The 16,384-nt window shown below is 43.0% G+C and overlaps 1 protein-coding gene across 1 annotated transcript in view; it reads right to left on the reverse strand.

Annotated features, from left to right (window-relative positions):
- TMF1 (TATA element modulatory factor 1) overlaps positions 1-16,384 on the reverse strand; it is a 103,530-nt gene that overhangs the window by 6,293 nt on the left and 80,853 nt on the right. Inside the window, exons 10-15 of the mRNA XM_078776932.1 lie at positions 11,875-12,031; positions 11,229-11,421; positions 5,972-6,134; positions 5,261-5,410; positions 3,377-3,520; positions 1,893-2,018 (exon numbers count right to left, since the gene is read on the reverse strand). Coding sequence (XP_078633058.1) covers positions 1,893-2,018; positions 3,377-3,520; positions 5,261-5,410; positions 5,972-6,134; positions 11,229-11,421; positions 11,875-12,031 — 933 coding nt within the window. The remainder of the gene's footprint in view (positions 1-1,892; positions 2,019-3,376; positions 3,521-5,260; positions 5,411-5,971; positions 6,135-11,228; positions 11,422-11,874; positions 12,032-16,384) is intronic.

Here is a 16,384-nt window from a genome sequence, read left to right on the forward strand (position 1 = left end):
TCTGAAGGGCAATTATAAAGGGTAATTCTGAAGAATATGAATATGAATGATCGTTTTAAGGCCATTTTTTTCCCGCTAGAGCGGGGGTTAGCCTTGCGGGCCCCATGAGCTCATGGTTCCCTGTTTGAGGCAATGTTTTATGGCCGGATGCCCTTCCTGACGCCAACCCTTAGTCGCCTCTTACGATGCGCAGGGATACGGTACGGTGTACCTATTCTAAACCGGGGTACACACCGTGATCATTCACTCTACAAGCTGGTACTCAATTTGCCGACCTCGGAAGGATGACAGGCTGAGTCAACCCCCCTGGTGTTAATTTAGCGATCGACCGGGATTCAAACCCAGGATCCGAGGATCCCAAGCCAGCACCCGAACCGCTAAGCCAACACCAGGCTTGAATTAATTCTGAAGTTATTCAGAATCGGCTTAATTATGAAGGGTGATTATAAATGGTGATTATAAAGGGTAATTCTGAAGGGTAATTCTGAAGGGTAATTCTGAAGGGTAATTCTGAAGGGTAATTCTGAAGGGTAATTCTGAAGGGTAATTCTGAAGGGTAATTCTGAAGGGTAATTCTGAAGGGTAATTCTGAGGGGTGATTGTAAAGGGTAATTCTGAAGGGTAATTTTGAAGGGTAATTCTGAAGGGTAATTCTGAAGCGTAATTCTTAAGGGTAATTCTGAAGGGTAATTCTGAAGGGTGATTATAAAGGGTAATTCTGAAGGGTGATTCTGAAGGGTAATTACGAAGGGTGATTCTGAAGGGTAATTATAAAGGGTAATTATAAAGGGTAATTATAAAGGGTAATTATAAAGGGTAATTACGAAGGGTGATTCTGAAGGGTAATTATAAAGGGTAATTCTGAAGGGTCATTCTGAAGGGTCATTATTAAGGGTAATTATGAAGGGTAACTATAAAGGGTAATTATAAAGGGTTATTCTGAAGGGTGATTATAAAGGGCAATTCTGAAGGGTGATTCTGAAGGGTTATTCTGAAGGGTAATTATAAAGGGTAGTTATAAAGGGTAATTATAAAGGGTGATTCTGAAGGGTGATTCTGAAGGGTAATTATAAAGGGTAATTATAAAGGGTAATTTTAAAGGGCAATTCTGAAGGGTGATTCTGAAGGGTGATTATAAAGCGTCATTCTGAAGGGTAATTCTGAAGGGTAATTATAAAGCGTCATTCTGAAAGGTGATTATAAAGCGTCATTCTGAAGGGTGATTATAAAGGGTCATTCTGAAGGGTGATTATAAAGCGTCATTCTGAAGGGTGATTATAAAGGGTCATTCTGAAGGGTAATTATAAAGCGTCATTCTGAAGGGTAATTATAAAGCGTCATTCTGAAGGGTGATTATAAAGCGTCATTCTGAAGGGTGATTATAAAGGGTCATTCTGAAGGGTAATTATAAAGCGTCATTCTGAAGGGTAATTATAAAGGGTCATTCTGAAGGGTAATTATAAAGCGTCATTCTGAAGGGTAATTATAAAGCGTCATTCTGAAGGGTAATTATTAAGGGTCATTCTGAAGGGTGATTATGAAGGGTCATTCTGAATGGTAATTATAAAGGGTAATTCTGAAGGGTAATTATAAAGGGTAATTATAAAGGGTCATTATAAAGGGTCATTATAAAGGGTCATTCTGAAGGGTGATTATAAAGGGTCATTCTGAAGGGTAATTATAAAGGGTAATTATAAAGGGTAATTCTGAAGGGTAATTCTGAAGGGTAATTTAAAGGGTAATTTAAAGGGTTTCCTTCGTTTCTGGGCTTTGTCTATTTCATATTAAAAATGCCAAACTGAACCTTCGGACACGGGTGCGATTTTTAATTTTAAACCATCTGGCCAAACCCCAATGATATACTTCGAATAAATGTCAGTGTTTGTACAAACCCCAAGCTCGGTCTTCAATTTGGGAACTTCAGCTACTCCCATCAACAGATCTTCATTCTCTGTTGTCAACTTCACGAGCTCCTCCGTCATGACGGTGCGACTCCGTTCCAGCGTGTTTATCTCGGTCTGAGAGAGGGATTGGGAAGCAAAAGATCCTTTACTTATGGCTTCGCTTATCAGAGGCACAACCCAATTTGCTACATACAATGGATGGACAAATGGACAAAGACCTTCAGGTGGCCTTGTCAATCAACTACAGAGTCGATGAATAGAACATGTCATTTGCAAGTGCAGTCTTCAGAAGGTGACATTCTTCTGATTCTTATGTCCCATACTCTGTTACAAAGCGTCGGTGCTGCTGAAGCAGTTTATTGGCAAGGGTGGTTTACCGTTGCCGTCACAGTAGTAGTTATGGCAGGAATTTGTAATCGGTGCAGGGTGCTGATGATAGCTCGCCTACTATTCACGAAGGACACCATGGGATCTTTAACATCCACCAACTAATGTCGGCATAGTGGACGTCCACTTTAAGGTCCTTCCACACATCGATGAATCACTTGCCTGTGAAACACCAGGATGGCAGTTTATAACTGGGTCGGGATTCAAATCCAGGCCAGACAGCTTGGAGGGGAGTGTGTGTACCTAGAGTCTGGGCTCAGCCACCCTGCCAGTCCGGATGTGCCATTAGACACCATAAATATTCACGATACATCTGATTACAAAGGGTGGCATGAATGCAACGTAGAGGGATAAGAATCTTACTATAATTCACCAAATGTCTGTCCGTCCGTCCGTTCCCAGGTACCGCAAAAACGGCTGAACCGATCGCAACGAAATTTTGGGTGGGTAATCCTGGGACCCCCTGGAGTAAAATAGGCTATATTGTTTTTCGAATTTTTTTCCAATTTTTCCAATTTTCCCAAACATGATGGAATAATATTTACCAATATGAACAGTGATGTGGCTTTTATTGAAATTCTACAAATACTGTTTAGATTTTGATGATTTGCGTGTGTTTATATAAATCGCTTAAAATAAAAAAAAGCCTTCAATTTCTGATATTTTGCCTTTTCATTTGGGCCTCCCAATTGAAGCCCCGCCCATAGGGGCGGGTACCATTGCCGGTATCTTAAATGTTTGAAAAGGAAGTTTATAAAAGGAAGGTTAATGTATACATTGTAAAGTAACAGAAGGTCCAAGTAAACGAAACCAAGATGGTCTTAACAAACAAATTCCAAAGTTTTACCTTACCCCTACCTGACTACGTAAAACGTTTCTTGTGCTAGTTTTAACCTTTCATAACGCTGTTAACAGTGAGCCATTAACCCTAAATGTTAACTAAGGGTCACACTACTTTTCACGCTCTTCACCAATCTTGAGCATCTCAACCATGGACCACAACAAAAGTGTTCCTCCAAGTTATTGACACTTCGCACCTATGGAGGTCCGTCATACCCAACACAACGTCGAGCTGCTTGACCCACCTGAAACTGAGAAATCTCTCCTCCTTGCCGCTTCAACTGCGACTGCAACTTCTCCATGACCGTGGAGCCAGAACTGAAACGCATGGCATCATACACGCTGCTCGTCGCTCCAAATACAGGCCCAGAAGGCTGGTCGGTTTCGTCCTGCGCACGGTGAGGAACATTGAGCCCATAAGACCATCATTGGTATGCTATGTAACCTTGTGCCGTAACAATAAGCTGTGATTTGTACCTGCCATGCACATGCTGGCCTTATCTTCCAAACAATGCCCTGCAGTGCATTTATAATCCATGTATAAGCATATGCGACAGCCAGATTAATGTTTCCTTTGAAGGCAGATAAGGTAATACCAGGAGAAATGGTGCATCGTTATGAACCAATCCTACTCTTCACGAAAGACACTGTGGGATCGTTAATGTCCACCACAATGCTGGCATACAGGACGGACGCCTGTTTAACGTCCATCCGAAGGACGGCACACGCTGATGAACCACCCTGCCTGTGAAACACCGGGATGACAGTTTATAGCTGGGTCTGGATTTGAACCCAGGCTAGACAGAGGTGAGTGTGTGTACCTCTAAGGCCATCCTGTCTGCCCATTTCAATTAAACAAGACCAAAAGTCTAACATCAGCGTAGCCGGGCTTGTTTGATACTTTAGTTGAAGAGGACAGTATGACCTGGGTGGGGATACCAGTTTGCAAATAATGTAAGTATTACATTTTTTTTTTTGCATTGAGCCAATGGTTTATTCTATGTTTCAAGTTAACAATGAACCAACCATACATCACTTCAATCTAGAAACTTTTCAATAACGACAAAGGGATTTCATTGTTACGATTATATTTACTATATTATTATCACGAAAACAATACGACTGTATTAGTTTATTTTATGTTTTGAGTCAACAATGAACCAACCATACACCACTTTAATCTTGAAATTTTGCAATAACGACAAATGTATTTCAGTGTTATGATTATATTTACTATATTAGAATTAACGCTATTATTATTATTATTACGAAAACAATACTACTGTATTAGTTTATTCTTCTATGTTTTAAGTCAACAATTAACCAACCGTACACCACTTCAATCTCAAAACTTTGCAATAACGACAAAGGGATTGCAGTGTTACAACTATATTTACGATATTATTAGTATTAACGTTATTATTATTACGAAAATAATATGACTGTATGAAGAAACCAGGGCTAATTTGTCCGAAGTGGCCTGAAGGTGAGCCATGAAGGCATGAAGCCTAAGGTCTATACATACTGTGTCGTTGGAAGATCCGTAACGCCGATGCTTTCGATATTTGATGGTCATTTTAACAATCGGTTTGTTTGTGTTTCACACTGAATGAAAAACGTAAAGGTAGATCATGGTGATTGTGATATATGACAAGTTCGACGATATGTTCGGCCTGAGCGAAATTGGAATCAAAATGGCGGTGTGCAGAGTCAGCCGCCGTAATGCCATCACATCACCCGTGTCATGTGATCAGATCCTCAGCTCTGATTGGTGTACGTTTGAGAGCACATACAGACAGACAAACACTGTTCTTGACGGCTTTGCCCTATGGGCTACGCCGTAAAAAGTGATGCTATATCCCTTAATCAAACATAACCCAAAGGTCATCTTCCAGAATCCTAATAATGAATGAACAGATCAGTTGTGAAAATGGTTTCATCACAACGACATTCAGATATACAGACATCTTTCCTGTCTGTGCAGTTTGTACGAGTGTGCGTTGCACTGCACATTCAGGCCGGAAAGGCTTTCACCCCTTAGCAGTTGCACCATTACAATGTCATCACAATCTGAGTCAATCACATAATCATCCGAAACGATTTTAACAACGTTCAGAATGCAGTGTTACCTGTAGAGTTACACCAGAAAGGCTTCCGAAGCTTTCACTGAGGCTCAGGGAATTGGAGCGCGTAAGCGTGGGGCTGTTAGGCTTTGCATCCCCGGGTGCACCTCTGTAGAGTTTTCGCTCTTGCCAGGCAAGCGAGATGCCTTCATAGTTCTGGCATCACACATCAGAAACCACACGCAGTGCAAAATACTTTGGATTATGGGAAAGCCTTGAAGTCTATGAGATGCCGGTACCGTTACCAGTGCACAAAAACTTGGCTGGGCGGCAGCCATGCTGTGGAGTCAAACATTTACGCAGAGAGGAGAGAACTGAAGAAATGAAGAAAGAACAACCGATTGAAACGCAAAACCTAAAGTATTATCCGGCCAACAAAGAACCAAGAAGAACGTGTCAAAATAGACCGCAAAAGGTTTCCCAATGAATACGAAAATGAGGAAAAACACTCCTGATTTGCAAAGAAGGAAAATCTTGAAAGCCTTGACCAGGAACTGAAAACAGAATTGCAAATGAAGGGACATTTTTGCACCCGTGTACGGTCAGACATCAGGGCCGAACTTGAAGATCGTAATGGAAATTTGTGTGGAAGGTGTGCAACCAAAACTTTCTGGTTTGAAAGTCATGCACAACCACAAGTAGTCGAGAAATATACTCATATGGTTTTGGTGCAAACATCGTGCGATCGGGATGAATTACACGGAGCAACTGACTTACCCTTTCCTTTAAAGCCTCCTGGGCAAGCAAAGCCTTTTTCTTTTCTGCTTCAACCTTCACCCTTTCAACCTCAAGCTGTTTCTCCATCAGGGCCTTGTCCCTGCAAGCCTCTTCAAGAACCCTGACCTGTGCCAGTCGTAGGCTCTCAAGCTCAGCGGCATTCCTGTGGCAGCAACATGGCAATGAGGAGCAGAACAAATAGTAGGAATGTTTTGTCACTATGACTCACAAAAAGGCAAAAAACCTGAAGCGGGATGTTTGTTTAGCAACTCAGCAGGGCGTACGGCAATCAGTCTCATTGGGGCTATCATTGGGCATGGGGCTATCCTCGATGGTGCATCCGAACATGTACGTTCATGCCACCTTTTGATGGTCATGCTGGGAGCTGAATGTCCATCACATCGAGTGATAAAAAAAACAACAACAAGCTGTCCTTTTGCACTGAAATTGTGGAAGTGTCAGCACTTCATGAGGTGGTAATTTGGCATTTTGTTCAACAAACAGCCAGTTAACACGATGACAATATGGGATGTCACAGATTTGGAACGTACATCCTCACAGTTTGGATTTATGCCAGGAAGAGGAACGACAGATGCGCTTTTCATTGTGAGGCAGTTGCAGGAGAAGTACATGGATAAGAGGAAGAATTTGTTTTTTAGGTTTGTTGATCTGGAGAAAGCATTCGATAGGGTTCCACGCAAAGTATTGACATGGGCATTGAGGAAGTTAGGAGTGGAGGAATGGTTGATCAGAGTAGTGATGGCAATGTACAAAAGAGCACGCACAGCTGTAAGGACGAAGGACGGGAACAGTGGTGAGTTTGAGGTGAAGGTGGGAGTGCATCAGGGGTCGGTACTAAGTCCACTACTATTTGTAGCTGTGATGGAGGTACTGGCTCAGACCGTAAAGGAGGGTTTACCGTGGGAGTTGTTGTATGCAGATGATCTGGTGTTGATTGCGGAAAGTATGGATGGACTGAAGGAAAAGATGAACAAGTGGAAGGAATGTATGGAGACAAAAGGTCTGAAGGTGAATATCGGAAAGACAAAGGTGATGGCAAGTGGTAAAGCATGTGGTGAGGTGGAAAGAACTGGGAAGTGGCCGTGTGCTGTGTGCAGGAAGGGTGTCAGAGTGAACTCCATTCAATGTAAAATGTGTGCTGAGTGGGTTCATCAAAAATGTAGTGGTCTGAGAGGGTCATTAACCAGTGTGGCAGCTACATTCAAATGTAAGGTGTGCACAGAGGGAGCTGCAGATGGAGGAAATGTTGAGTTGGATCTTGGAGACGGCGTGAAGCTGGAAGGTGTGAAAACATTTTGCTACCTCGGAGACATGCTGAATGGAGAAGGTGGATCAGACTCGGCAACGGTTGCTAGAGTGAGATGTGCATGGAAGAAGTTTCGGGAACTGAGTGGCGTGCTGATGAGGAGGAGAGTGTCGCTGAAGCTGAAGGGAAAGGTGTATGCTGCATGTGTGAGAAGTGTTATGATTTATGGGAGCGAGACATGGGTAATGAACGTAGAGCAGCAACGAAGGCTGGAAAGGGTGGAAATGCGAATGGTTCGATGGATGTGCGGAGTATCGTTGAGAGAGAGGAAGACAAATGATGAATTGCGAAAGATGATGGGAATATTGCCTGTGATTGATGCTGTGAAGAGGAACAGGTTGAGATGGTTTGGTCATGTATTGAGGAAGGATGAAAGTGACTGGTTGAGAAGAGTGATGGAAGTTAATGTAGAAGGAAGTAGAGGACGGGGAAGACCGAGAAAGACTTGGCTAAAGATGGTGGAAGAAGAAATGCGGGCAAGGGGGTTAAGAAGGAGAGATGCAGAAAATAGGGCAAAATGGAGAAGATTGTCATGGGGACCGCAAGGCTAACCCCCGCTCTAGCATGGAACATGGCCTTAAAATGCATGTTGTGTTGTTGTATCCTCACAAGGCAAAAGGTGTTTGTAAAGCTGCAGAATGAAATGGCCGTTTGAGTACCTGAGCGCAAGACAGAAAAACAAAAAAAAACAAGAAATATGCCATGATACTTGCGAAGTCCATAAAACAAGTTTTTGGCTTGTGATGACTTCTAAAATAGTTGGGGGGGGGGGGGGGAGAGGGGGGGGGGGTTGAATTCAGTGACCAGAAATGCAAATCCTCTTCAAAAATAGTTGGGGGTGGGGGGGGGGGGGGTTGAATTCAGTGACCAGATATGTAAATCCTCTTCAAATTTCAAGTCAATCGGATGAAAATGGAGGATTTTAGAAATTTGGCCTATGTTGACCTTTTGACCTATGTTGACCTCAAAAATACTCAGTGCTGGAATTCAGTGACCTGGTATGCAAATCCTCTTTCAATTTCAAGTCAATCGGATTAAAATTGAGGATTTTAGAAATCTGGCCTATGTTGACCCCAAAAATAGTTTGTGGTTGAATTCAGTGACCAGAAATGCAAATCCTCTTCAAAAATAGTTGGCGGGGGGTGGGGGAGGGGTTGAATTCAGTGACCAGATATGCAAATCCTCTTAAAATTTCAAGTCAAGTGGATGAAAATTGAGGATTTTAGACAAAGTTGGTGACCTTTGGCCTATGTTTACCGAGATCTTTTGACCCAAAAACAATAGGCTTCTTGCTTATTACCAACTCTACCATTTGTTGAAGTTTCGTGAAGATCGGTTGAAAATTGTGACCTGTAGGCGACTGACAAACAGACAAACAGAATAACACACAAGACCAACCAATATACTTGAAAAATCTTCGATATTTGCAATAACAAAACCAAAAGAAAACTAGAACGGCACATCGTCTTTCCTCACGAGGTCATTCTGAATGAAAATACCATCGCTAACTGACATGGTATTCCTATAGCTCACTGTTATTATGGATTATATACCCACCTGTATCATCCATATACCCTATTATGTCACATACATTGCCATTATCCATAGCGTTATTGATTGATAAGGATATTTAACAACCACTTTTGTGCACATTAAGGCTAAATTGCAACAATGAATATGAAAAAAAATTCTAACTATATTCCCCATGGCCAGCCGATAATATGTATGAGTTTTTGTATCGATCTGTTAAGCGGTTCTGTAGAATAATTTTTACGTTTTTTTTTTCAATCCAATATGGCCACCAGACCATGTGACATCATAAATTTAATTCATTCACTCACTTTTTTCATCGTAGATCAGATATATGAAGTTTCAGATTTTTTGGATAAGGATTTCGATTCAACCAATTATGGCTGGAATACCACATCACCCATTATGTCATCGTTATCACCCTGTATACCCCATGGGGAGTTGATGCCAAATGCCAAGTTTCTATTATTTTTTCATTAAGTGGTTTCGGAGATGTCCATTTTTTTCACTTTAATCCAATATGGCTGCCATACCATATGACCTATGACATCAGAGTTATCAACAAAATATTCTCCATAGGGAGTCTCTTGGACAAGTGGTTGCAGAGAAAAAAGATATTGAAGCAAAAATATATGGAAGTGGACACACACACACACACACACACACACACACACACACACACACACACACACACACACACACACACACACACACACACACACACACACACGCGCGCGCGCGTTACAATAGTCTCGCAATTCCTTCGGGGTGAGACTAATGCGAACGGCACTCAGTAGAGCGCATACCTCCAGCAGGCTAAACTTTTAATGTTTTGTATCCCACTGATAGGCCGGATCTGCATCTAATCGGCTTGTTCCTGTCACTCACCCAACTCATCCATCAAGATTTGTCATAATCCGTCCACAACTGTTTGAGATATCGTCCTATATATCTTTTTAGGCAGCATCTCTCAGTGGTGAAGAAGCACTTTAAAATTCTAGTATCTGGATCTTGATCTTCACCAAAATGTGATCATTTCGTCATTGTCACACCCAACCTGTCCACTAAATTTCGTCCAAACACGTCCTTAAACTTGAGATATCCTGCTCACAGATAAACAAACAAACAAGACAGCGGCGAAAACAGAACCTCCGTCTACGTTCGGTTGCAGAGATAATTAGATGGTATTCATAGAATACTTACCCTGCGCAGTCAACTTGTTGTGAGCCAACTCTTCTATTTTTGAACATTTTTTTTTTTTTGGATCCAATATGGCTGTTAGACCACGTGAGAAATTACATCATAAATTTATATTCTCTAATATAATTGTTGCATAGATCACGCTCAATACATTTCAAACTGATCAGACTAAACGTTGTCTCTGCCGAATTATGACGTCATAATTATGGCACCAATGACGTCATCGTTAACAACACCTGTCATCGTTAATAACGTCATCGTTAATAACGTCATCGTTAATAACATTTTTCGGTTTTTCCAAGATGGCGCCTGTACCGCATGACCTATGACGTCATGATTATCATTAAAATATTCTACAGGAGGTGCTCCTATGGTGAAAATTGTGTCCATCAGACCAACATTTGCTGAGAAAAAAAATTCACAATGATCGGATAAGTGTTGCACTTGTCGAATTATGACGTCATAACGAAGGCACCGATGACATCATCATTAACATATATTTTTCCCCAAAGGGATTACTTGACAATGAGCCATGTTTAAATTTTTCCCATGGAGAAGTTTTGGAGATAGAGGTGCAACCTTTTTCGATTTTTTTTCCAAGATGGCGTCTGTACCACGTGACCTATGACGTTATAATTATCATTTAAAAAAATTATACAGGAGGAGCTGCACATATTCTGAAAATTTCGTGTCCATCAGACCAACAGTTGCTGAGAAAAAAAATTCAATGATCGGATAAGTGTTGCACTTGTCGAATTATGACGTCATAATTAAGGCACCGATTACATCACCATCAACATATCTTATTCCCCATGGGGAGTACTTGACAATGAGCCATGTTTCAATTTTTTCCATCGAGTGGTTTGGGAGATTATAGAGGTGTAACGTTTTTCCAAGATGGCGTCCATACCACGTGACCTATGACGTCATGATTATGAATATAAAAAAAATATCTACAGGCGGAGGCGCTTCTATGGTAAAATTTCGTGTCAATCGGACCAACGATTGCCGAGAAAATGTTTTTTTTTTTAATGCACACACGACACACACCTGAATGCTTAACCCCGCTTTTTGCTTCGCGAGCGCAGGGTAATTAAAGGTAAAATACTTAGACACTCTCACCCAACAGCACAAAACGGAGCCATCAAGAAGCAATCACTGAAATGTACAATTACTGCCGTTTACAACAGGACAGCGTACCTTCCCATCTCCTCCTGTATTTCCTGGGCCCGGCTGCGTTGGGCTTCGAGCTGGACTTGCAGCCGGCCCCTTTCCTGACGTAGAAGGCCGACCTGCGAGTTGAGGGCAGAAGTCTCTGTGCGCAACTGCAAGGCTTCCTCCTGTGCATTGCGTTCTCGTTCTATCGCTACGGCCAGCTGAGACTGTGCCTCGGCTGCGGAAGCGGTGTTAATGAAGGTAAAGGGGGAAGCAAACAAAAGGGGCAACATTACATGGGGGTGGGAGGAGGGATGAATTGCTGGAGTCAAATATTCTACCATTTATGCATTCGTAATGAACGATCTCTAGACTGCAAATCATGCACTAGTTATGGGTGTCTCAACCTAATCCGACAACCATTCGAAGGAACCGGGATGGCACTGAGAAACACGCTTCACTGTCTAATGCTCACTTCAAAGCACAGACGATAGTTCGACTTGCACGTCTGCATCAGCAAATAGTTGTTGCATCAATGCACATTTGCGTGCCCTCAGGACGAAATGAAATAACTGTGCAACGTTGCACAAGCCACCTTGGATTTTTTGGATGGAGTAGCGAATTCCAGAATACAAGGTAGTTGTAACCCAGCATTGCCATTGCAAACGTACAACAGAGAGGTTCAACCTACCTAAGCGATCCGTTAGGTTTTTCTCCAACTTCTCCCAAGAGGTGGACTGGGCCGTGGACATTGTCTGCAAACTCTCGATCTGGCGCAGAAGCGGCCTGCTGGCGGCACCCATGCTCTGTCCAAGTTCCTGGTTACGATTCTCCGCATCTTGCAATCTCTGTCAAAAGTCAGGCCGAGGTAAGCCACCAAGCTCAAAAGCCAACACGAGTAACCCTTATCTATCTATAATTCCAGTAATCTCTGTCTGTCTGTACGTTTGTTTGTCTGTGACCGCTGTTTCTCGACAACCACGGGTCCGATATACTTTTAACTTGCCAGGTATATTGCTGGGGACCCGAGGATGTGCCTTTTCAAGGTTTCATATTAATCGGACAATTACTTACCGAGCTATGTCCAAAAAACGATTCAACCAATCAGAGAGCAGCGAACGATCGCGTGTGCCGAACGTGGCGGACACACTCTGCCTCGGATGGCACATTTGAGAGCGTATTCATTTATTTCACGTTTGCAAACTATGTTGGCGCTATGTTGGCGTTAAACGATGTTTTAAAACTAATAAAAACGAATTTGCGATTCATTCGCTTTCCTGCGCGTTTGTGCACGCGATGGCGATTTCTTTACCAAACTCCGGAAGCCGTTCGCTTTGGACCAAACCATTGCATGTAAATAGAGGGGGGGGATTGTCACCACTCGCAAGCCGTTCGCTTTGGACCAAACCATTTCATGTAAATAGAGGGGGGGGGATATAATTTTAGATATAGATATAGTACGGGCATGCCCTAGTAATTGGAAATGAACGGAGGCATTGCGTGTACAACTAGGACGACACTCGGTTGAGTGCGTACCTCCACCAGGCTGACCAGTTTATGTTTTGTATCCACTGATAGGCCGGATCTGCATCCGGACCAGACCCAAAATCGAATCGGCTTGTTCTTGTCGCCGACTCAACTCATCCACATCGTTTTGTCAGAATCCATCCACCTCATTTTGTCAGAATCCATCCATCTCATTTTGTCAGAATCCATCCACCTCGTTTTGTCAGAATCCATCCACCTAGTTTTGTCAGAATCCATCCACCTAGTTTTGTCAATCCATCCACCTCGTTTTGTCAATCCATCCACCTCGTTTTGTCAGAATCCATCCACCTCGTTTTGTCAGAATCCATCCACCTCGTTTTGTCAGAATCCATCCACCTCGTTTTGTCAGAATCCATCCACCTCGTTCTGTCAGAATCCATCCACCTCGTTCTGTCAGAATCCATCCACCTCGTTCTGTCAGAATCCATCCACCTCGTTTTGTCAGAATCCATCCACCTCGTTTTGTCAGAATCCATCCACCTCATTTTGTCAGAATCCATCCACCTCGTTTTGTCAGAATCCATCCACCTCGTTTTGTCAGAATCCATCCACCTCGTTTTGTCAGAATCCATCCACCTCGTTTTGTCAGAATCCATCCACCTCGTTTTGTCAGAATCCATCCACCTCGTTTTGTCAGAATCCATCCACCTCGTTTTGTCAGAATCCATCCACCTCATTTCATCAGAATCCATCCACCTCATTTCGTCAGAATCCATCCACCTCGTTTTGTCAGAATCCATCCACCTCGTTTTGTCAGAATCCATCCACCTCGTTTTGTCAGAATCCATCCACCTCGTTTAGTCAGAATCCATCCACCTCATTTTGTCAGAATCCATCCATCTCATTTTGTCAGAATCCATCCACCTCGTTTTGTCAGAATCCATCCACCTAGTTTTGTCAGAATCCATCCACCTAGTTTTGTCAATCCATCCACCTAGTTTTGTCAATCCATCCACCTCGTTTTGTCAGAATCCATCCACCTCGTTTTGTCAGAATCCATCCACCTCGTTTTGTCAGAATCCATCCACCTCGTTCTGTCAGAATCCATCCACCTCGTTCTGTCAGAATCCATCCACCTCGTTCTGTCAGAATCCATCCACCTCGTTTTGTCAGAATCCATCCACCTCGTTTTGTCAGAATCCATCCACCTCATTTTGTCAGAATCCATCCACCTCGTTTTGTCAGAATCCATCCACCTCGTTTTGTCAGAATCCATCCACCTCGTTTTGTCAGAATCCATCCACCTCGTTTTGTCAGAATCCATCCACCTCGTTTTGTCAGAATCCATCCACCTCGTTTTGTCAGAATCCATCCACCTCGTTTTGTCAGAATCCATCCACCTAGTTTTGTGAGAATCCATCCACCTCGTTTAGTCAGAATCCATCCACCTCATTTCGTCAGAATCCATCCACCTCGTTTCGTCAGAATCCATCCACCTCGTTTCGTCAGAATCCATCCACCTCGTTTTGTCAGAATCCATCCACCTCGTTTTGTCAGAATCCATCCACCGCGTTTTGTCAGAATCCATCCACCTCGTTTTGTCAGAATCCATCCACCTCGTTTTGTCAGAATCCATCCACCTCGTTTTGTCAGAATCCATCCACCTCGTTTTGTCAGAATCCATCCACCTCGTTTTGTCAGAATCCATCCACCTAGTTTTGTCAGAATGCATCCACCCCGTTTTGTCAGAATCCATCAATCTCATTTCGTCAGAATCCATCCACCTCGTTTTGTCAGAATCCATCCACCTCGTTTAGTCAGAATCCATCCACCTCGTTTTGTCAGAATCCATCCACCTCGTTTTGTCAGAATCCATCCACCTCGTTTTGTCAGAATCCATCCACCTCGTTTTGTCAGAATCCATCCACCTCGTTTTGTCAGAATCCATCCACCTCGTTTTGTCAGAATCCATCCACCTCGTTTTGTCAGAATCCATCCACCTAGTTTTGTCAGAATCCATCCACCCCGTTTTGTCAGAATCCATCCATCTCATTTCGTCAGAATCCATCCACCTCGTTTTATCAGAATCCATTCACCTCGTTTTTGTCAGAATCCATCCACCTCGTTTTGTCAGAATCCATCCACCTTGTTTTGTCAGAATCCATCCACCTTATTTTGTCACAATCCATCCACCTCGTTTTTTCAGAATCCATCCACCTAGTTTTTTCAGAATCCATCCACCTAGTTTTGTCAGAATCCACCCACCTCGTTTTGTCAGAATCCATCCACAACATGTTTTGTCAGAATCCATTTACCTCGTTTTGTCAGAATCCATTCACCTCATTTTGTCAGAATCCATTCACCTCGTTTCGTCAGAATCCATTTACCTCGTTTCGTCAGAATCCATCCACCTCGTTTTGTCAGAATCCATCCACCTCGTTTTGTCAGAATCCATCCACCTCGTTTTGTCAGAATCCATCCACCTAGTTTTGTCAGAATCCATCCACCTAGTTTTGTCAATCCATCCACCTCGTTTTGTCAATCCATCCACCTCGTTTTGTCAGAATCCATCCACCTCGTTTTGTCAGAATCCATCCACCTCGTTTTGTCAGAATCCATCCACCTCGTTTTGTCAGAATCCATCCACCTCGTTCTGTCAGAATCCATCCACCTCGTTCTGTCAGAATCCATCCACCTCGTTCTGTCAGAATCCATCCACCTCGTTTTGTCAGAATCCATCCACCTCGTTTTGTCAGAATCCATCCACCTCATTTTGTCAGAATCCATCCACCTCGTTTTGTCAGAATCCATCCACCTCGTTTTGTCAGAATCCATCCACCTCGTTTTGTCAGAATCCATCCACCTCGTTTTGTCAGAATCCATCCACCTCGTTTTGTCAGAATCCATCCACCTCGTTTTGTCAGAATCCATCCACCTCGTTTTGTCAGAATCCATCCACCTCATTTTGTCAGAATCCATCCATCTCATTTTGTCAGAATCCATCCACCTCGTTTTGTCAGAATCCATCCACCTAGTTTTGTCAGAATCCATCCACCTAGTTTTGTCAATCCATCCACCTCGTTTTGTCAATCCATCCACCTCGTTTTGTCAGAATCCATCCACCTCGTTTTGTCAGAATCCATCCACCTCGTTTTGTCAGAATCCATCCACCTCGTTCTGTCAGAATCCATCCACCTCGTTCTGTCAGAATCCATCCACCTCGTTCTGTCAGAATCCATCCACCTCGTTTTGTCAGAATCCATCCACCTCGTTTTGTCAGAATCCATCCACCTCATTTTGTCAGAATCCATCCACCTCGTTTTGTCAGAATCCATCCACCTCGTTTTGTCAGAATCCATCCACCTCGTTTTGTCAGAATCCATCCACCTCGTTTTGTCAGAATCCATCCACCTCGTTTTGTCAGAATCCATCCACCTCGTTTTGTCAGAATCCATCCACCTCGTTTTGTCAGAATCCATCCACCTAGTTTTGTGAGAATCCATCCACCTCGTTTAGTCAGAATCCATCCACCTCATTTCGTCAGAATCCATCCACCTCGTTTCGTCAGAATCCATCCACCTCGTTTTGTCAGAATCCATCCACCTCGTTTTGTCAGAATCCATCCACCTCGTTTTGTCAGAATCCATCCACCGCGTTTTGTCAGAATCCATCCACCTCGTTTTGTCAGAATCCATCCACCTCGTTTTGTCAGA

Source organism: Myxine glutinosa, chromosome 4 (genome assembly GCF_964187855.1).
Source record: "Myxine glutinosa chromosome 4, kmMyxGlut1.1, whole genome shotgun sequence".
NCBI classification, from domain to species: Eukaryota; Metazoa; Chordata; class Myxini; order Myxiniformes; family Myxinidae; genus Myxine; species Myxine glutinosa.